The sequence below is a fragment of the Ranitomeya imitator genome, chromosome 3, assembly GCF_032444005.1.
Source record: "Ranitomeya imitator isolate aRanImi1 chromosome 3, aRanImi1.pri, whole genome shotgun sequence".
NCBI classification, from domain to species: Eukaryota; Metazoa; Chordata; class Amphibia; order Anura; family Dendrobatidae; genus Ranitomeya; species Ranitomeya imitator.
The window spans coordinates 91,955,572-91,978,296 of NC_091284.1; the positions used below are offsets into that span (position 1 = coordinate 91,955,572).

The 22,725-nt window shown below is 45.0% G+C and overlaps 1 protein-coding gene across 2 annotated transcripts in view; it reads right to left on the bottom strand.

Annotated features, from left to right (window-relative positions):
* The window catches only part of LOC138672777 (active breakpoint cluster region-related protein), a 423,730-nt gene that overhangs the window by 353,385 nt on the left and 47,620 nt on the right, over positions 1–22,725 (bottom strand). Inside the window, exons 1-2 of one of the 2 annotated variants that reach the window (XM_069761127.1) lie at positions 9,993–10,089; positions 9,673–9,821 (exon numbers count right to left, since the gene is read on the bottom strand). The exons of the other annotated variant lie outside the window; for it this stretch is intronic. Coding sequence (XP_069617228.1) covers positions 9,673–9,733 — 61 coding nt within the window. The 5' untranslated portion in view covers positions 9,734–9,821; positions 9,993–10,089. Of the gene's footprint in view, positions 1–9,672; positions 9,822–9,992; positions 10,090–22,725 lie in introns of those variants that run through there. 2 annotated transcript variants of the gene reach the window in all.

The following is a 22,725-nucleotide window of genomic DNA, read 5'->3' on the forward strand; positions in this document are numbered from 1 at the left end:
TACGGTGGCGGAGGGGACAATGACAATGGCCGCAGCACCCTGGAAACACTAATGCTTCTTTTATTCACCCATGAACCACAAGATTAAGAAAGATCTTACTGGAGGCAAGATGTTACAATAACCAACAAATAACATTGGCTTTGTACTGCCCTACTGCTATGGGGCAGATACGTGGAGAAAAGGGACAAAGGGCCGATCTCCTGCCAACATACGGACATTAATCAGATTCAGGCCACGTTCACACGGTCAGTGTTTGGTCAGAACTTTACATTAGAATTAGTAAGCCAAAGTCGCCATACAGATGCGAAAATGCACGGGCATTACGTTTGTCTGAATGAGAACTTAAAAGTATTTTCCAATTTTAGAAATTTAAAAGGGGGTTTGTTAAGTAAATGCATGTATTTGGGGAGAAAACGTTTTTTGGAATGGAGTATTATTTTTTGCTAGCTGCAGAATAAAGCTACTTTCACACATCAGGTTTTTTGCATCAAGCACAATCCGGGGAATGTTGGAAAAACCGGATCCGGCGCAGATTGTGAAAAACTGATGCGACGGTTCCGTTTTTTTCGACGGATCCGGCTAGCATATCTAGATTATAGGATAAAAAAAATTTTGGAGCATACTCAGTTTAAAAAAACAAAATCCGGCGCCGGAATCTATCATTTTACGGATCCGGCACCTACCGACTCCTATAGGCTTCCATTCTAGCAAACAGCACGTTTTTTCCTGAAACGGCAGATTTGCCGGATCCAGCGAAAACCGGACGAAACGCAATGTCATCCGGCGCTAATACAAGTCTATGGGAAAAAAAACTGGATCCGGCGGCAACATTCGCCGGATCATTTTTTTTTTTTATTTTTTTTTTAATTTAGCCTGACAGCGAAAGCCTGATGTATTAAAAAGTAGCCTAAGTTACTGAGGATCAGTGAGCTCATTCTGATAATCCAATGTGAAAGTTTGCAACCGTTATTTCTCATTTTCTGTGCACAGATCTATGACCACCTCTAAGTAGAGTGTGCAGAAAAATAGAGTCTATAAAAGCCAAAAGCTGAAAAAGATTTTAATGTAACCCAACTGCAAAAAAAAGGGATTTACTGTAATTGGGTTGATTTTTGATCCAAATACATGCATAGAAAAAAAAACTGCAACAACTGACCCCCAAAAAAGGTAGATAACCCTTTTACGGCTATGGTCACATGTTGCTTTTTTGCTGCGTTTTTTCTTCTGCAGCCAAAACCTGGTCTCTCGTCAGAAAAAAAAAAAGCTGCAGACAAAAAGCAGGTTTTATGTTATTCTGGATTATCTCAATGAGAATAACTGTTTAACTCCATATCAGCATGGGTTTATGAGAAATCGCTCCTGTCAAACCAATCTAATCAGTTTTTATGAAGAGGTAAGCTATAGACTGGACCACGGTGAGTCATTGGACGTGGTATATCTCGATTTTTCCAAAGCGTTTGATACCGTGCCGCACAAGAGGTTGGTACACAAAATGAGAATGCTTGGTCTGGGGGAAAATGTGTGTAAATGGGTTAGTAACTGGCTTAGTGATAGAAAGCAGAGGGTGGTTATAAATGGTATAGTCTCTAACTGGGTCGCTGTGACCAGTGGGGTACCGCAGGGGTCAGTATTGGGACCTGTTCTCTTCAACATATTCATTAATGATCTGGTAGAAGGTTTACACAGTAAAATATCGATATTTGCAGATGATACAAAACTATGTAAAGCAGTTAATACAAGAGAAGATAGTATTCTGCTACAGATGGATCTGGATAAGTTGGAAACTTGGGCTGAAAGGTGGCAGATGAGGTTTAACAATGATAAATGTAAGGTTATACACATGGGAAGAAGGAATCAATGTCACCATTACACACTGAATGGGAAACCACTGGGTAAATCTGACAGGGAGAAGGACTTGGGGATCCTAGTTAATGATAAACTTACCTGGAGCAGCCAGTGCCAGGCAGCAGCTGCCAAGGCAAACAGGATCATGGGGTGCATTGAAAGAGGTCTGGATACACATGATGAGAGCATTATACTGCCTCTGTACAAATCCCTAGTTACACCGCACATGGAGTACTGTGTCCAGTTTTGGGCACCGGTGCTCAGGAAGGATATAATGGAACTAGAGAGAGTACAAAGGAGGGCAACAAAATTAATAAAGGGGATGGGAGAACTACAATACCCAGATAGATTAGCGAAATTAGGATTATTTAGTCTAGAAAAAAGACGACTGAGGGGCGATCTAATAACCATGTATAAGTATATAAGGGGACAATACAAATATCTCGCTGAGGATCTGTTTATACCAAGGAAGGTGACGGGCACAAGGGGGCATTCTTTGCGTCTGGAGGAGAGAAGGTTTTTCCACCAACATAGAAGAGGATTCTTTACTGTTAGGGCAGTGAGAATCTGGAATTGCTTGCCTGAGGAGGTGGTGATGGCGAACTCAGTCGAGGGGTTCAAGAGAGGCCTGGATGTCTTCCTGGAGCAGAACAATATTGTATCATACAATTATTAGGTTCTGTAGAAGGACGTAGATCTGGGGATTTATTATGATGGAATATAGGCTGAACTGGATGGACAAATGTCTTTTTTCGGCCTTACTAACTATGTTACTATGTTACTATGTTTTGATTTGCTTCCACCATACAAGCATGAACAATGCAAGGTGTTAGGTCACAGACATTTGTGACACCATAAAATATTTTTTGTTAAAAAAAAAAGGGCAACTTGATGAAATTATTTAGTGGAAACAGATTTTTATGTCTGAAAAAATAGTGACTATTGGGAACAAAAAAGTTAAAAAGTTCATCAAAAAATAAACAAACAAGTGATAACGTAAAAACAGCTGAGGAGCTGAATTCCTCAGGGATAGTTTACCCAAGAGTTGATTGAACAATGCCCAATGTCGCACCTTGGTCAGCCAATGTTTACTTTACACATATCACTAATTTACTTAAACTGTACTAATCCTATCATTCTCAGGTGTGTAGACCAAGACATCTTTGTTTAAACTTGAGAAAAATCACAAAAATAAACTTATGACAATGTTTTTGCACTTACCCATTGCTTTCTATAAGTGAAAAAATGCTGCAAAAACGCTCTAAAGAACTGACATGCTTATGTTTTCAAAAAAAGCAGCAGTTTTCCAACTCAGTCAGGGAAAAAAAACTGCATGAGATCTCTGAAATCTCATAGCTTTTCCTAGTACCATAAAACACAGCTTTTAAGTTGCATTAAGAAAAAACGCAACAAAAAATGCAACATGTGAACATAGCCTAATAGTCCAAAAGCTTAATCGCCTTAAGAACAACCCTGTCATTCCTTCCCCACTATGCTGCTGCTCTAGCCCTGGCTAGTGATGAGCGAGTGTACTCGTTGCTCGGGTTTTCCCAAGCACACTCGGGTGGTCTCCCAGTATTTTTGACTGCTCAGAGATTTAGATTTCCTTGCCACAGCTGGATGATTTACGGCTGCTAGCCAGGCTGAGTACATGTGGGGGTTGCCTGGTTGCTAGGGAATCCCCACATGTAATCAAGCTGTCTAACAGATGTAAATTATCCGGCTGCAGGCAAGGAAAACTAAATCTCCGAGCAGTCATAAATACTCGGAGACCACCCGAGCGTGCTCGGGAAAACCCGAACAACAAGTATACTCGCTCATCACTAGCCCTGGCCTTATTCCCTCCCCAGTGCTGCTGCTTCAGCCCTGGCTCTCATTCCTTCACCTCTGTTTCTTCAGCCCTACCTCTCTTTCCTTCCCCAATGCTGCTGCACCAGTCCTGCCTCTCATTCCTTCCCCCATGCTGCACCAGCCCTGCCTCTTATTCCTTCCCCGCACTGCTCCAACTCTGCCTCTCATTCCTTCCTGAGAGCTGCTGCTCCAGCCCTAACTCATTCCTTCCCCAGTGCTGCTGCTCCAGCCCTGCCCTCTCATTCCTTCTCTGCTGCTCCAGCCCTGTCTCTCATCCCTTCTCTGCTGCTCCAGCCCTGCCCTCTCATTCCTTCCCCAGTGCTGCTGCTCCAGCCCTGCCCTCTCATTCCTTCTCTGCTGCTCCAGCCCTGCCCTCTCATTCCTTCTCTGCTGCTCCAGCCCTGTCTCTCATTCCTTCTCCTGTGCTGCTCCAGCCATCTCATTCCTTCCCCTGTGCTGCTCCAGCCCAATATCTCATTCCTTCCCTAGAGCTGCTCCAGCCCCATTCTCTCATTCCCTTTCCCCAGTGCTGTTCCAGCCCCATCTCATTCCCTAGTGCTGCTCCAGCCCCGTCTCTCAATCCTTCCCCCGTGCTGCTCCAGCCTCATCTCTCATTCATTCCCCCATGCCGCTCCAGCCCAGCCTTTCATTCCTTCCTCCATGCTGCTCCAGCCCAGTCTCTCATTCACTCCCCCATGCTGCTCCATCACCGTTTCTTTCCTTCTGCCATGCAGCTCCAGCACAGCCTCTCGTACCTTCCTCAATACAGCTCCAACCCCCTATCTCATTTCTTCCCCAGTGCTGCTCCAGCGCTGGCTCTCATACCTTCCCTGATGCTGCTCCAGCCCTGGTTTTCATTCCTTCCCAGATGCTGCTCCAGCCCTGGCTCTCATTCCTTCCCCAGTGCTGCTCCAGCCCTGGCTCTCATTCCTTCCCCAGTGCTGCTCCAGCGCTGGCTCTCATACCTTCCCTGATGCTGCTCCAGCCCTGGCTCTCATTCCTTCCCAGATGTTGCTCCAGCCCTGGCTTTCAATCCTTCCCCAGTGCTGCTCCAGCCCTGGCTCTCGTTCCTTCCCTGATGCTGCTCCAGCCCCGTCTCTCAATCCTTCCCCGATGCTGCTCCAGCCCTGGCTCTCATTCCTTCCCCGATGCTGCTCCAGCCCTGGGCTCTCATTCCTTCCCCAGTGCTTCTCCAGCCCTGGCTCTCATTCCTTCCCCAGTGCTTCTCCAGCCCCGGCTCTCATTCCTTCCCCAGTGCCGCTCCAGCCCTGGCTCTCATTCCTTCCCCGATGCTGCTCCAGCCCTGGGCTCTCATTCCTTCCCCAGTGCTTCTCCAGCCCTGGCTCTCATTCCTTCCCCAGTACTGCTCCAGCCCTGGCTCTCATTCCTTCCCTGGCTCTCATTCCTTCCCCAGTGCTGCTCCAGCCCTGGCTCTCATTCCTTCCCCAGTGCTGCTCTAGCCCTGGCTCTCATTCCTTCCCCAGTGCTGCTCCAGCCCTGGCTCTCATTCCTTCCCCAGTGCTGCTCCAGCCCCGGCTCTCATTCCTTCCCCAGTGCCGCTCCAGCCCTGGCTCTCATTCCTTCCCCAGTGCTGCTCCAACCCTGGCTCTCATTCCTTCCCCAGTGCTGCTCCAGCCCTGGCTCTCATTCCTTCCCCAGTGCTGCTCCAGCCCTGGCTCTCATTCCTTCCCCAGTGCTTCTCCAGCCCTGGCTCTCATTCCTTCCCCAGTACTGCTCCAGCCCTGGCTCTCATTCCTTCCCTGGCTCTCATTCCTTCCCCAGTGCTGCTCCAGCCCTGGCTCTCATTCCTTCCCCAGTGCCGCTCCAGCCCTGGCTCTCATTCCTTCCCCGGCTCTCATTCCTTCCCCAGTGCTGCTCCAGCCCTGGCTCTCATTCCTTCCCCAGTGCTGCTCCAGCCCTGGCTCTCATTCCTTCCCCAGTGCTGCTCCAGCCCCGGCTCTCATTCCTTCCCCAGTGCCGCTCCAGCCCTGGCTCTCATTCCTTCCCCAGTGCCGCTCCAGCCCTGGCTCTCATTCCTTCCCCAGTGCTGCTCCAGCCCTGGCTCTCATTCCTTCCCCAGTGCTGCTCCAACCCTGGCTCTCATTCCTTCCCCAGTGCTGCTCCAAGCCCTGGCTCTCATTCCTTCCCCAGTGCCGCTCCAGCCCTGGCTCTCATTCCTTCCCCAGTGCCGCTCCAGCCCTGGCTCTCATTCCTTCCCCAGTGCCGCTCCAGCCCTGGCTCATTCCTTCCCCAATGCGACTCCAGCCCTGGCTCTCATTCCTTCCCCGATGCTGTTCCAGCCCTGGCTCTCGCTTCTTCCCCAGTGCTGCTCCAGCCCTGGCCCTCATTCCTTCCCCAGTGCTGCTCCAGCCCTGGCTCTCGTTCCTTCTCCGATGCTGTTCCAGCCCTGGCTCGCACTCCTTCCCCAGTGCTGCTCCAGCCCTGGCTCTCGTTCCTTCCCCGATGCTGTTCCAGCCCTGGCTCGCACTCCTTCCCCAGTGCTGCTCCAGCCCTGGCTCGCACTCCTTCCCCAGTGCTGCTCCAGCCCTGGCTCGCACTCCTTCACCAGTGCTGCTCCAGCCCTGGCTCTCATTCCTTCCCCGATGCTGTTCCAGCCCTGGCTCTCATTCCTTCCCCGATGCTGTTCCAGCCCTGGCTCTCGCTTCTTCCCCAGTGCTGCTCCAGCCCTGGCCCTCATTCCTTCCCCAGTGCTGCTCCAGCCCTGGCTCTCGTTCCTTCCCCGATGCTGTTCCAGCCCTGGCTCTCATTCCTTCCCCGATGCTGTTCCAGCCCTGGCTCTCGCTTCTTCCCCAGTGCTGCTCCAGCCCTGGCCCTCATTCCTTCCCCAGTGCTGCTCCAGCCCTGGCTCTCGTTCCTTCCCCGATGCTGTTCCAGCCCTGGCTCTCATTCCTTCCCCAGTGCTGCTCCAGCACTGCCTCACTGCAGTTTTCCGCCGGTCTTTGTAGACACGGTTGCAGCAGTGATGAACCATGATTGACTGCTTGCAACCAACCACTGGCAAGCTAAAGTAGGTATGAGACATGGATTTAGCAGCAATTTTAGGCCAAGAAAAGGCTGACTGTAGTGTTCTTCAATGAGTTTACAACAAAAAGTCCAGAAAAATCTCTGCCCCCTTGTTAGGTCACAGATCTCTGGTTCTTAGATCACTCAATTCTACAAATTATATTTGAATTAAAAAAAAAAAAAAAAAAAACAAGCAAAACTACTTTTCCCAATCAAAGTCTGGCCACTGAAGACACAATCCATACAGTTAAGATGTACAAACTTCTGCAAAAATAAAGCAACTGTCTGTCAACTCAGAGGGCAAGATGCGCACATCCGGCCAGGGGCATTTTTAGGCTATAACTATACAGTGGCATTTGTTGCCCATAAGCCTCCAATATTAAGAACATATATTGGGCGGTATATTTTTATTTTTTACTGGAAACCTTTATAATGGAATACTGCAGCAGACTGAGGAATACCGTAAAGCAGAAAAAAACGGCATACTGACTTATCAGCCTGTCAGAGGCAATAGAGATTCTTTTTCGGCCTTGGTTCGGTAATTTGGGGCTACCCATACATTTGATGATTTGATGTATAGGCTAGCACCTTTCCATATAACAAACGGGCACCGGAAATGCAGTGTGAAATCCCACGGATAGTATAGGATACACTGGCACCATAGACGCAATGACTAATGGATGCAAAAGAAATGATTGACAGCTCAGATTACATTTACTACAGGAATAGAATCTAGTTATACAGTAAATCTAATTATTGCTGCTTAATCCAGGTCTATCCTGAATGTATATATCATCAGTACCCATATATGATGCACCGGCACAGCCATGATTGTCAACAACTAAACCGCATGATACGTCAGTGTAACGTTATCTATGACCGGGAGACACGGCACTCTGCAATTTTCCAGGTGATTTGGTGTTTAGTGAAAATAGCAATACAGCAATTTTACAGCTTTCAGATGCTGCATTTCCAGTCTGGTTCCCTCCCCTACCGGCTCCCTGAGCAGACAGCCATCAGCATGGCATAAAACTCAGCTGTCAGTCAAAAAATGGCACCGGGCTCTCATGCAAAAATGCTGCACCCTGCGGCCATGAAGACTGTCTTCTGGATCCCTGAAACATTAGCAATATTAGTGCCTAATACAATATTCTGATATTCAACATGGCGAGTTGTTATAAATTAACCCCATCAGTCTCACGCTGATATGAGTCAGTATTTTTTTCCAATATTTACCCAATTCTAGTCTATGAGGGGTCCCAGCCCCCCTTTATATATTGGAATATTAACCAATGCGTCCATGATTATGCATCTGGACAAGATAACATGTCGGTGCCATCTAAGCCGCATTGTTGTTGGGGTATTTTCTGGACAATATCAACTTCGTATTTGCGAAGCTACAGAGTGTGATGGTTTGTACATTGCACCATGTGTGTGTTCTATTCAGTATTCATGTATATTAATCATATAACGGATATATTAGAATATGCATAGGAGTGATGCAACGTTACATATCTTCCCTCCATCCGTTTCGATTCATTTGTGCAGGCATGGGTGTATACACCATTCACACACACACACACACACACATGCTCTGTACTCTTCTTTTATTCAGGAGGGAAATGAAAATCAAAGGGCCCGAATCTGCCACACATCTAGACAGCGCAGACAGCTGATCAATCCCAAGCCAGACTCATCCGAGCAGCGATGCCAGCCCCAGCTGGGAGAAAATGAGCACAGAATACCAGATGTGAACAGGATCACGTAAGCGGGGAAGTGAGAAGCCGGGAGCGATGTGTGCACAAAATGGATAAAGCTGATGCACAGCACAAAGGTAGAGAAGGTGCAAAATTATTAAAGTAGGCCAGGTCTGGAGAAAAGTAACCACAAAAAGATATTATGCATCAAAAATAATGTCACAGACCACAGGAAATCTCACCTCTCCTGATACAACTAGGGTGTGCAGCGATGAAAGCGAGCTCGTCCTTCCCATTTACGTAGACATATGTTCTGGGCATCATTGATGTACATCCTCTATAGGCGCTCGCCGATCCTCTACACTGTACCAAGGTGCACACTGCCCATATGTGTCCATGGGTGAGGCCCAGTTGTAATATAACTGTGGATATAAATATAGGGGGGGGGGGTGTGTGTGTGTGTGTGTGATAGTGTGTGTGTGTGTGTGTGTGTGTGTGTGTGTTATACGGTAAGTGTGTGTGTGATATAAGTGTGTGTGTGTGATATAAGTGTGTGTGTGTGATATAAGTGTGTGTGATATAAGTGTGTGTGTGTGATATGAGTATGTGTGTGTGATATGAGTATGTGTGTGAGAGATAAGCGTGTGTGTGTGTGTGTGTGATAGTGAGTGTGTGTGAGTGTGAGATAAGTGTGTGTGTGTGTTAACTGTGTGTGTTAAGTGTGTGTGTGTGTGTTAAGTGTGTGTGTGTGTGTGTGTGTGTGTGTGTGTGTGTGTGTGTGTGTGTGTGTGTGTGTGTGTGTGTGTGTGTGTGTATATATATATATATATATATATATACACACACACACACATACATATATAAACATACAAACACACATACACCAATATACACACGCATACATACACACCCCATATACTCTCACGCATACATATACACACCATATACACACAAACATGCACCATATACGCACACTCATGCACACATTTATATACATAATACTTGTAACCTATATATATCTCAACAACAATGCTGAACAAGAAAATCTTGACAATTGACTTTTTTGGCCAAGTGACTTTTTTTGCCCTTTTTTGAAGGTACAGTTCGTACTCAAGCGTTGTAATGCGAGCCATAACATGGTTATTCCATGTGCGAGTGAATGAATGAATGAATCTTTTAGAAACAAAAAATATATATCTGCGTTATCGAAGTGAAGACCGGCACTATGCAAAACCCCGGAAAAACGGCCACTTACTGCTGTAGAGAGTGTCTATCCAGGAGAGACGAGGCATTCCTTGGTGGCTCACGGGCTCCATGGTGTCTCATTCAAGAAGTCCTTCAGATCCCCACCTGCATTTCATCAGACACTGATGGAGAAGATGTTCAGGCCAGGACCGGTGCCCCCTGGGGAAGGAAGCGGTTCATGTCTCAGAGAGGGAGCGATAGGTAGAGCGCAGAGGACAGGACACTGCAGGGGACAGGCCAAAGCTTTGCAGAGGAAAGCAGCACAGTATATGAAGAAAAAATGGTAGGAGAGAGGAAAGCAGGAGGACAGGCAAGCAGCAGAGATTCTACCGGAGACTGAGGATGCTAGTGCCAAGGATGCCTAAGAGATCCAAGCTCATGCATGAGCGGAGGCGCGGGCTGATGCTTTGTGTCCCTGAAGTTCTCTGTGTGTTTACACTGAAGATGCAGAGGAGGGGGATGTGTTAGGTGGAAAGGGGGTGGGTTAGGGGAAGCTCTGTCCTGAAACTGACAGATGGGCGGATGGTTTTCCCCTTGGATGCAGATGGTAATTAGCTGTGTCCTGAACACAGAGCCTGTGCTCCCTCTAGGCACCTGCCGGGGACCGCAGCATCCGAGACCTATACAATGCTGCCATTCGCCTGCATTGTCGTGTGCAGCAAATCCACTACTGCGGTCTCTCCCAGTCACTGGGAAACCCCTCGATAAGATGGCATCATTGTATGAGGGTCTCCATGTCAGCCATCTGATAAAGACCACCTGCTTGTAGAGACCATGGATGCTAGCCGGTAACCATGCTGCCTTCTATGACTGGTCCTGTCCCAGCCTCTCCTCCCTTTCGTACCTGTTGGAAAGCAGTTCGTTCAGCGATTTGCCACCGTCTGTGCCGGCAGTATTGTTTTCTGTAATGAAATGGATCCTGCGTCTGCACAAACGTGTTAAGTCTTGTAAGCAGAACCGCCAGTGTGTCAGCCAACAAATCGATAAACTCACTGGGAGAATGAAGCCTGCGGACACCAGACTCTATCGTTAAAACAAATGGGTTTTTAATTTCGGCCACTATCATCGGCCTGGTAGATAATGTCTTTGGCAGATTTCCATTTAAAGGGAAATCAGGATTGAACTTGAGACCCTACGATAAAGGCACGTGCTGATTAGATCCACAGACATTGGCGAAAAGTTGGCCAAAGTAGTAGATTTTGACAGACCATTATTTGTCATCTGCAATGGTCGATGACCGCGATCTGTAGCAGGAATTCTGCACCTGCTATTGGGCTGAACCAGACGTGTGCAGCCACCGATCATCGGCCACATTGCACATTATCATTTTTTTCTTTATTTTGGAATATATCCCTGATGTACCATTGTAGTTTGATGACTGGGTCGTTTGCACATACAATCTGATGTTCGATTGATGACCCCCCCACTCAGGACACATGTGGCCAGCCGTACACCAGTGCTCCCCAATACTGCTCCAGCAACTAGATCGCTCCAGAGAAATGAACGCTTCTACAACGTCTCACCGTGCCAAACATGCTGCCGTCTATCTACAACTATAGCAAAGGAAAACTTACACCGAGACAAGCGAACTAGGAACAAGTCCAAATCAATGAGTGACTGAGTGCACGCTGCGTTGGTGGCCAATGTCAGCATAAAGAGTCAGGCGGCATTCACCCAATAATAACATCCGTCCACCATAGAGATATATTGCATACAAAATCCACACTGCATTGTATGCAGCATGCTTTACTGAGGGCTCAAGCAAGGAAAAAAATGCAAGCTACACTTTAACCCACAGATAATCAGCGTGCAGGGCAGGCATGCACCGGGCTGACCGGGGACAGTGTGTACTGGATCCACTGCGCACAGACATGTACCGGACTCACAATGCACAGGCGTAAACTGGCCTGACAATTTTTGGTCTCCGTCTGGTCAGTGGCGACATAGTAGTATATGCCAGGGGTGGGCAATTTATTTTCCCAAGGGGCCAAATGAGACCATGACTGTTGTGAAGAGCCGAACCAAAAGGCTGAAATTAATTCTGCTCACTAATTAAATGAACAATTATTTATCTTAATATTGATTGGATCACTTAATATTGAGCAGAATTAACAAAGCTCCCTATATATTGTAAGAGCCCCCACATAGCCTCTATATATGGCATGAGCACCAGCATAGCCTCTATATACGGCATGAGCTCCAGCATAGCCTCCTAAACACAGCATGAGCCCCCCATATAGCCTCCTATGTATATAAATATCCCATACACATGGTGGGAAAGGAAAAAAAAAAAAAACACTTGCCTCGCTCCCGTTCCCCTGGTGCTCTGCCTTTATTCCTGCCTCCGATGCACAGTGTACAAATGATGTGATAAAATGACATCGTCACATCAGCTGTCTCACATGCTGATTGGTGGACGACAAGGCCTAGTGCCAACTTCCCCTTGTTCAAGAAACTCCTACAAACTGACAGTGGATGGGGGCAGGTACGATGCAGCCCATGGGCCAGTTTCAGCCCTTTGGATGTATCGCAAGATGGCCAGATGTGGCCCGCACACTGCATTTCGCCCGGGTCCGGTATAAGCCATATCAAAGTTACATAAATAGCTACAAGCTGGCAGTAATATGGATATAAGTGAATATACAGTGGCATGCAAAAGTTTGGGCACCCCTAAAATGACTGTTATTGTTTACAGTTAAGCAAGTTGTATACGAAATGATGTCTAAAAGGCCTAAAGTTAAAGACACATTTTCTTTTTTCAAGTTGCTTTTTCTTCAGGTCGAAATGTAATTAAGAAATGGTATTTATCAGGAATAGTGGAGGTCAAGGTAAGGTCTGGAAGACCAAGCAAAATTTCAGTGAGAGCTGCTCGTAAGATTGATAGAGAGGCAAATCAGAATCACCCCTTGACTGCAAAACAGCTTCAGAAAGATTTGGCAGTCTGTGGAGTTTCAGTACATTCTTCTACTATTCAGACACACCTGAACAAACATGGCCTTCATGGAAGAGTCATCAGAAGAAAACCTCTCCTGCATCATCCCCATAAAATTCAGCATCAGAAGTATGCAAAAGAACATCTAAACAAGCCTAATGCATTTTGGAAACAAGTCCTGTGGACCGATGAGGTTAAAATAGAACTCTTTGGCCACAATGATGAAAGGTATGTGTGGAGAAAATAAAGGGCACAGAATTTCAGGAAAAGAACACCTTACCAACCATTAAGAATGGGGGTGCATCAGTCATGCTTTGTGGTTGTGTTGCAGCCAATGGCACTGGGAACATTTTAGGCTATGTGCACACGTTCAGGAATTCATGCAGAAAATTCCTGAGAATTCCGGACATTTTCTGCATGAAATCCGCAAGAAAACCGCGTGCGTTTTTGCCGCGTTTTTGCCGCGGTTTTTTCCGGACACTTCCCAATGCATTTTGGAGTGGGAAATCCGCAAAAAAACGCAAAAAGATAGAGCATGTCCGGATTTTGTGCCTGATGCGTTTTTTTTGCGGAAAAAAACGCATCATGTGCACAAAACATGCGGAATTCATTCTAAATGATGGGATGCTTATTGTATGCAGTTTTTTTGCGGTTTTATAGCGTTTTTATCGGGAAAAACCGCGAAGAAACCGGAACGTGTGAACACAGCCTTATGGGTAGAGGGAAGAATGAATTCAATGAAATTTCAACAAATTCTTGACGCAAACAAAACATCACCTGTAAAAAAAAAAAAAAAAAAAAAGATGAAGTTGAAAGAGGATGGCTTCCAGGTATGGATAATGATCCTAAAAACACATGTCAGAATCCACAATAGACTACATCAAAAGGCAGAAGGTTATGAAAAATGACCCTTAAAGTCCCCTGAAGTGAACACCATTGAAAATCTGTGACAAGACCTCAAAATAGAGCATGAAAGACGACCCAGGAATCTCACAGAACTGGGAGAATTTTACAAAGTATAATGGATGAAAATCCCTCACACAAGAACTGAAAAACTGTTGGCTGACTACAAAATGCGTTTACAAGTTGATACTTTTAAAAGGGGGTACTAACTATGCAGGGTACCCAAACTTTTGTATCGGCCATTTTCCTACTTTTGATAATTTTTATAATGTAAAAGATGGGAAAAAATATATATATATTTATATTTTTTTATTTTTTCTTTATTATTTTTTTGTCTACAATACAAAGTAAATGTGTCATCTTTAACTTCAGGCCTTTTAGAGATCATTTCATCTTCAACTTGCTTTACTGTTCACAATAACAGTAATTTTGACCAGGGGGTGCCCACATTTGTACACTAAAATATCCATCCATTTAATCTCTGATGTTCCAGCATAGCACCGCCACAGCCTATCTACCCCATGTGACGCTGCATACAATCACTGGCCTCAAAGATATAAGTCACATGCGGCCATTAAATCCAGCGATTGTCTGCAGCATTCACGTGAAAGGGGATACAGACAGAGGCGGCCGATGTGGGGATTAAATGAGTGAGTATATCCTCTTGACTTATTTTGCCAGTAAAGCGGACCATACCTTTAAACAATAGCAAGTTTCCGTCCCTGGTGCCAATTTCACCTTCTTCAAGAAACCCCAACAATCTGTCACACATTTATTCCCACGCCCATGTATGTGCTCAGTGATCACATCACTTGGGGTATAGTAAAATTGAGCAGATTTTTGCAGAAATTTCCAAGTGCCGTCAACCCCTCCCCCATTCAGATGTTTCTGTACTGGTTTGGCCAAGTGTGAATATACCTTTAAAATGCTATGGTTATCAGGTGAAGAAGTACAATCACATATCATTCAGAGCATAAATAGTTGCAAAGTATCCCATTGAATTCACTAGGTTTACCTTTATCTCTGCCAATAAAGCCATACGATCCTACAAATACATCAAACCTCCAAATATAAATTGCTAACAATGCACTGAACAATCCAGAAACAACAATATTTTATTCATGGCTCCATCCATATAATAAGGCTGTGTGCACACGTTGCTGAGGTTTCATGTTTTTTTCACATTTTTTGCGTTAAAAATGCTATAAAACCACAAAAAAAAAAAGCATACAATATGCATCCCATCATGAATTCCGCATGTTTTGTGCACATGATGCGTTTTTTTTTCCGCAAAAAAAATGCATCGCGGTAAAAAAAAGGCAGCATGTTCATTAAATTTGCAGGTTTTTTTTTGCGGATTTCCCACTATAAAACGCATTGGGAATTGTCCGGAAAAAAACGCATCAAAAACGTGCAAAAACGCACAAAAAAAATGCATGCAGATTTCTTGCAGAAAATTTCAGGTTTTTCTCAGGAATTTTCTGCAAGAAATCCTGAACGTGTGCACATAGCCTTAACATATATAAATGGACCCGTGATGCGAAAAGTATAAAACCCATTCCCACAAAGGTTCGCGAGTTTTCATAGTTGAGGCCGTAATTTACACGATAGCATCGATATACAGATAACAAAATTAAAAAAAAAAAAAAAAAAAAAAACACACGTATATAATTCAGAGCTGCTAAATAATTTATCAGTGAATAATAGGACAATAACGCACCCCACCACGGGCTAAGTGCAGCATACCAACACCATACAACCAGAAACAAATGGGCTACTTGCACATTGAACAAGTCTGTAGGAACCTGTTCACACACCACAAAGAAACTTGAAGACACAAAAAAGCACAGTGAGGTCAAAAATACTCTGTTGTAAAAAAAAAAAAAATCACAGTAATAAGCAAGTGCTAGTCAAAAGATGGAAAAAAAAACCAGGGTATTTAGTTGATACGTTTTTTTTTGCAAAAAAAAACACCATATATACTGGGGAATAAACAAGTACGCATCAAAAACAAAAAAAAAAGCGTCCAATACATATAAATCTACAAAAAGTTCTGCTAAAAGAAAAAATAAAAAAACCAAGACTTGCATTCATGCAGCGATTGAGCCAAGTCCAACTTTAGGTAGCAGCCGGCTAGTGGCAACGTTGGCAGCCATTTCTACCCAGGAGGGGAGATCAGACATGGGAATTCGATAGGCGCAGGTTATTATGTTAGCGGTCCATTGCATTTCCCCGTCAGTCCCAACCTTTCTGAGAGCTGTGAAGGTTAACAAGCTTAGGTAGCGCTCTACAGATAGCCCATCTCCTTTCATGCCTGGTACACACAAGGCCTTGGTCTTGAGCCCGCGGGCTGGGAGCAGAGCAGCAATTACACAAAAACGCTGTTGTGAAAACATTAATGATTAGTTGGGCCCCAGAGCATCTCACATTTCTCCGGCTTCAGATCCTTTGTTCTGTGGTTTTCCAAACCGGAGCTGACACACAAAGGGCTCAAGTCCTCGGCGGAGAAGGAGCGCCAGCTGATCCTACACAGCCCAGATAGAGAATAAGGGCTTGTAGGGCATGGGGGGGGGGGGACGCATCTTTTTCCTTGTACTTTATAATAATCCAACTTCGTGTCATATTAGTCAAGATAAATAAGTCTATTCCTTAACATGCCAATGTGCTGTAAGTGGATCGTGGCATAAGGCTGGTGCATACGGCTCTTGTCACCACCATCAGCACATGCACTAAGGAGGAATATGGCCACAGTCTGGAAAGAGGCCTAGGGGAGCCAAGGAAATGTTTGTGGTGGCCCACTCTGGAGGAAAGCTCAGTCTTCTGCGCCTCCCTGTAAACTTATAAGGGGTATTCTCAAGTTTGGAAATTCTCTGGTATCCGATAAATGACTTCTCAATCACTAAGTTAGACCACCACTGGGACCCCCACCATTCCCAGACAACAAGGGGCCTGAAGAGCCTCACGAGAAAAAATGGTACGTGCGTCATCAGTGCGCCGTCAGCGCTCCAGGCGGGGCAGCACAACATCAGCGCTACAGGCGGGGCCAGCACAACATCAGCGCTACAGGCGGGGCCAGCACAACATCAGCGCTACAGGCGGGGCCAGCATGCCGTCAGCACTCCAGGCGGGGCCAGCACAACATCAGCGCTACAGGCGGGGCCAGCATGCCGTCAGCACTCCAGGCGGGGCCAGCACAACATCAGCGCTACAGGCGGGGCCAGCATGCCGTCAGCACTCCAGGCGGGGCCAGCACAACATCAGCGCTACAGGCGGGGCCAGCATGCCGTCAGCACTCCAGGCGGGGCCAGCACGCCGTCAGCGCTACAGACGGGGCCAGCGCGCTGTCAGTACTTTTCACGGATGGATAAATGACAAAGCTTCTCCTTTAAATTTTGAATGTTAAATACGAACAGCGCACAGATGCCATCCACGTGCTGTAAGTATTTTTCACGGATCGATAGACTTGTATTGCCCCTTGTCATTAAAAACAAAACATATGAAGAGCACCATGGGTACCTGATGTATCCATGATAAATACGAACATGAGGTCTTAGACTTCTGTTGTAGGAAAAGAGAAACTGAATTTATGCAGAACACAAAATGCTGATGTGAACAGGGGCTAAACAAATGGTATATAGATGCATACTGGTCATGTGAAAAACAAAATAACACACTCTTGGCCTCCGTCTGTGGAATAGGGACCTATAGAAACTTTAAAGGTTGTCCAGTCAAACCCGGGAAGTCTGTAGTCAGTCACTGTGTGACCGCAGGCTTATGAATCCCCCCAGCGCACGCACTGTAAGCTGTGAGGATTCGCCAGTTTCAGACCCGAGAACGAAGGGTATGTACGAGTTATACGAACCCCTGGCCAGTGGGCGCAACCTCGCTCTAATTTGACAAGACAAGACCTTTAAATTAAAGGTCAGAAAAGCCCCTAATATACACTTTGGGCTAAGTGCACTAAGGCAGTGTGTATTTAGCCTCATGAGCAGTACTGGCAATCTGTCAAAACATGAGGTCAAACCTTGTGATTCACGGATTCCAGCTTCAGAACAAGAGTTAGGGCGCAGTGAGATGGCCATATCACCCACGCGAGGATCGTATCGCAGTGCACGGACTGACAGTCGGCTCTCCTGACCCCAACAGTATGTCATCCACGAACACAATTAATGAAACTATTTTACTGGATCTGGGTATCCCATCCGCTAAAATCTGTGAATGTGCTATTCTGATCAGTTATTGCAGAACAAACTCAGCCACACAAGTCCTAACAGATGGTACATGAAAGCCATATGTTTTTAACAACTGAGTTTTTTTTGCAGGCGCAAAAACGAACATGGTATTGTGAACATACAGTACCAGTTAGAAGTTTGGACATACCTGGTCATGCAATGGTTTTCCATGAACTGATTGAAATGTGCACATTACAAACTCAGACTAACGGCAGCAAAACCACAAAAGCAAACAAGGAGAAAAGAAACATGTGAAACCAACCAGAATATAGGCTAAACCTAAAGATTCGTCAGAGTATCCCCTTTTATATCTGATGACCGATTAATAACCTACACAGCAAACTCTCAAGCAGCTTCATCAGGTTGTCTCCTGGTATGGACAGGAAAACCTAGTCAGAGGACATTTAGGAAGTCACTGATCTTCAGAAAGCGTTTGCGGCCATTAGGTGTATTTTGTGGTTCTATATAGTGCTGAGCTATATTCCACAAATTTTCTACCCAGAATATGGCAAGTACTAAACTAAATAAAAAGAAATGACAGTCCTTTAAAAGACATCAAGGTAACAATCCAGAAAATAACAAGAATTTTAAGGCTATATGCACACGTTGCAGATTTTTGTGCGGATTTCTTCCTTTTTTTACCCCTGCATTTCGATTATGGAATGGGTGCAGAAACGCAGCAGATCTGCAAAACGAATTAACATGGCCCTTTTTTGAATCTGCTGCGTTTTCCGTGCAGATTTTTCCGCACCATTAGCACAGCAATTTTTTTGCCATTGATTTACATTGTACTGTAAATAACTGGCGGATCTGCAGCGCTTCTGCACGGAACAAAACGCTGAAGAGCTGCAGGTAATTCCAGTGATTAAATTGGCTCTTATGAGGATCTCCCCAGGAAATGATGACAAACACCTAAGCTGCAGAGGATAAGTTCATCAGAGTTACAAGCTCTTAACACTGCAAATTGACAGCATCTCATGTGAAAGCCCTCAAAATGTTTCACAGACATCAAGCAGCAGAAACATCAACATCAAATCTCCAAAGGAGACTGCGAGAGGCAGACCTTGATTATTATTTATTATAGCGCGATTTATTCCATGTGCTTTACATGTGAAAGGGGGTGTACATAAATAAAAACGAGTACAGTAATCTTAAACACTAAAAGTCATGACTGTTACAGGAGAAGAGAGGACTCACATGGTTGAAATGCTGCAAAAGAGCCACTACTGAGGTTTGCAAACAAGAATAGACTCGTTTAGGCAAGCAACACAAGGATTGGACATTAGATCAGTATAAAATTATACTGTGGTCTGATGAGTCAAATCTGAGATTCCTGGTACTAACAGCCATGTCTTGGAAGGTTTAGAAACAATCTGCTCTCCATTTCTACATGTGGTGTCAAAAATTAAGCATGGAGCTCTGGAGAGGTGTCATGGTGTACGGGTGCTTTATTCCAAATTCAAGGCACAATTATAGAGCAAGGCAACCACAGCAATTTTCCACTTCATGCCATCCAATCTGGATTGCACTTAGTGACATTTTCTTTGTTTTAAAAAGGACAATCACCCAAAATACACTTTTAGTCTGTCCTGAATGCTGCTGCCAGGATCATATTCCTCACCAACCGTTACACCGATGCCTCTACCTTGTGCCAGTCATTACACTGGTTACCCATCCACTCAAGAATCCAGTACAAAACTACTACCCTCATCCACAAAGCACTCCATGGCTCAGCACCACCCTACATCTCCTCTCTGGTCTCAGTCTACCACCCTACCCGTGCCCTCCGCTCCGCTGATGACCTCAGGTTAGCATCCTCAATAATCAGAACCTCCCACTCCCGTCTCCAAGACTTTACACGTGCTGCGCCGATTCTTTGGAATGCACTACCTAGGATAATACGATTAATCCCCAATCCCCACAGTTTTAAGCGTGCCCTAAAAACTCATTTGTTCAGACTGGCCTACCGCCTCAATGCATTAACCTAACGATCCCTGTGTGGCCTATATTAAAAAAAAAAAAAAAAAAATTAATTAACTGGTTCATGCAGCTTTACATGAACACCCAAGCCTTACACTATGGCTGGTCCGAATAACTATAGCAATTGTTACCATCCACCTCTCGTGTCTCCCCTTTTCCTCATAGTTTGTAAGCTTACGAGCAGGGCCCTCACTCCTCTTGGTATCTGTTTTGAACTGTATTTCTGTTATGCTGTAATGTCTATTGTATGTACAAGTCCCCTCTATAATTTGTAAAGCGCTGCGGAATATGTTGGCGCTATATAAATAAAAATTATTATTATTATTATTATTATGTGACCAGGAGAAACAGATGGAGTGCTGCATCAGAAGACAAGGCCTTCAAAATGATCAAAACTCAACCCAATTGAGATAGTTTGTAATGAGATGGACAGGAAAGCGAAGGCAAAGCAGCAAACAACTGCTCGGTACCTCTGGGAACTCCTTCAAGACTGTTGAAAATCCACTCAAGGTAGAACTATCTGATGACGGTAGCAAACACTTTCTGAAGGCTGGTGTTTCCACCAATGAACTCTTGAAGAGGCATATTAGCTCACTAAGGCTACTTTCACACTGGCGGTTTTTTTAATACGTCGCAATGCGTCGTTTAGGGGAAAAAACGCTTCCGGCAAAGTTGTTTGCAGGATGCGTTTTTGCCCCATAGAGTTACATTACCGACGCATTGCGACGTATTGACACACGTCGCAACCGCTGTGCAACGGTTGCGCCGTGTTGTGGCGGACTGCCGGGAGCAAAAAACGTTAAAATGTAACGCTTTTTGCAGCCGACGGACCGCTTTTTCCGACTGCGCATGCGCGGCCGGAACTCCGCCCCCACCTCCCCGAACCTCACAATGGGGCAGCGGATGCGCCGGAGAAACGCATCCGCTGCACCCATTGTGCGGCACAACAAACGCTAGCGTCGGAATCTCGGCCCGACGCAATGCGATGGGCCAAATCCGACGCTAGTGTGAAAGTAGCCTAAAGCTGCTAGAGAAAACAACAAGGGGTAGCAAAGTGGTCAGAGTAAATGGGGGGTACTTTGAATAATAGAGAAAATGCCAAGAGGGTGTAAAGTGGTCAGAGTAAAAGGGGGTACTTAGAGGAATATAAGGTTTAACACATATGCAAATAATATACAACCAACTCACCCATTGACTGAATGCACAGATGCAGGCCCATGATATTGGCAATCCAGATGCAATCCAAAAGACAGCAGGCGATCCAGCACGTCGGCAAAAATAAAACTTGTATCTAAATTCACTAAAACGTATCAGACATGGCAAGATCAGAAAACGACCCATAAAAGAACGTTTCAAAGTGATAATTCTTACTCCTAACTTCCAAGGTTTAGCACACATTCTGTTTTGTTTCACATGTGTTACAATGCTCCTTGTTTTCATGTATGATTGTCGGTTTGCTGCTTTCAGTCTGAATCTACAATGTGCATATTCCGATATGAACATGAACAGGAGTGTCAAAACTTTTGATCGGCACTGTATGCCCAATTAGGTGCGAAGGAAAAAATTATGTACCTTTTTTGGCACGGTTGTATAAAAAAATAATCCATTGTAGGAATTAGTCGCGTACTAATTATGTGGGTGTACTCCACATAGAAAAGCAGAGGATCTGTACCATGGAATGACAAATCTTGTGCGGAGCCATGGCCCATTAATCTTGAAACCTGCAGCAAAAATGCAATGGTCAGACCGATTTTAGCAGAGGACGCGCACGTCAGAATTTTACTCCAGTGTGAAGTTTAACTGTCTAGATACAGCTGAGATAAAACATTTTTTGTAAACTCACAAGTATGGCATTAAAAATGTACAGTGCATCATAAAACCATCTCCGGACCAATAAACCCGGGATGTGTCATCAGTATTCTGCTTAATAGGACGACAGCAGGGAGTTCTGGAATAAACTGATTTAAGCTGGAGAGAGGAAAACTTTGGCGAATGTGAAATTGTTTATTCCGCTTCTTATTTGTTCGGAGGATTAACTGTTTTTAATTAAGTGGATTACAAGTGCTATTCAATGGGGAAAGCTGGCAGATGACGGTTAAAGGATAGGATGTCGGCTAAATCTTACACGCCAGGAGCTTGGCGACACATTCTGTGCAATGACAAATGTCTGACATCTTTAGGATTGGTGAAGGAGGGTAAACAAAAAGAAAACCCCGTCAACAACTTTGAATGTTTCTTTCTTTTCATTAGGAGCAATAAACATATGTAGTTTACACAATATATAACAAAGGAGAAAAATACTGAATATTTGATATCTGTATAACTGGAAATTAACAGGAGATATTTACACGTGGCACCGCTAGGATTTTATTTTTTGTGTGTTTTTTTAACAAGACATTTAGTAATATATAAAATCAGTTGGAATCAATAATTTTGGAAAATCCCTGCTAAAAAATGCACCACGGCAACAGATTCTTGGGATTAATGTATGTATGAAATAGCAGTAGTGTAAGAGATGGACAATGATCGTGAGACTTCAAGTTCCCCAACAATAAAACAGATTAGGACCACTGGCTAATCGCCTCCAAATATTATTTGACTGAAAAAAGGGGATGGTCGACAGGGAGCAAGTATACCTGGATTTTTGGATGCACAGATCTAACAGATACTTTGTGGCTGTGGTGCACTCTGGTATTATGCTCAGAAGGTAGAAGATATCAGCTGTGATATCAGGAGCTATAGAGAAAGCAGCATGCATGCTATTCTGGTGAGAAATATGCCGAGCCGCGACCTTCACTGTACAGAAGGACAAAGATCCCACTACTAACCCAAACTGCAACATGCAGCTGCTTCACCAAGGCCACACGCAAACTGGCACTGAAGCTTGTAGAGTAGTGCATGCATGGCGTCTGTGTACAGATTCTTTCCTAGAAGAATGCCACTTCTTTCTTCTATCCGAACCAAAAAAAAAAAAAAAAAACTGCATTTCTAGACTCCTGCACTCTGAAAACTGCAT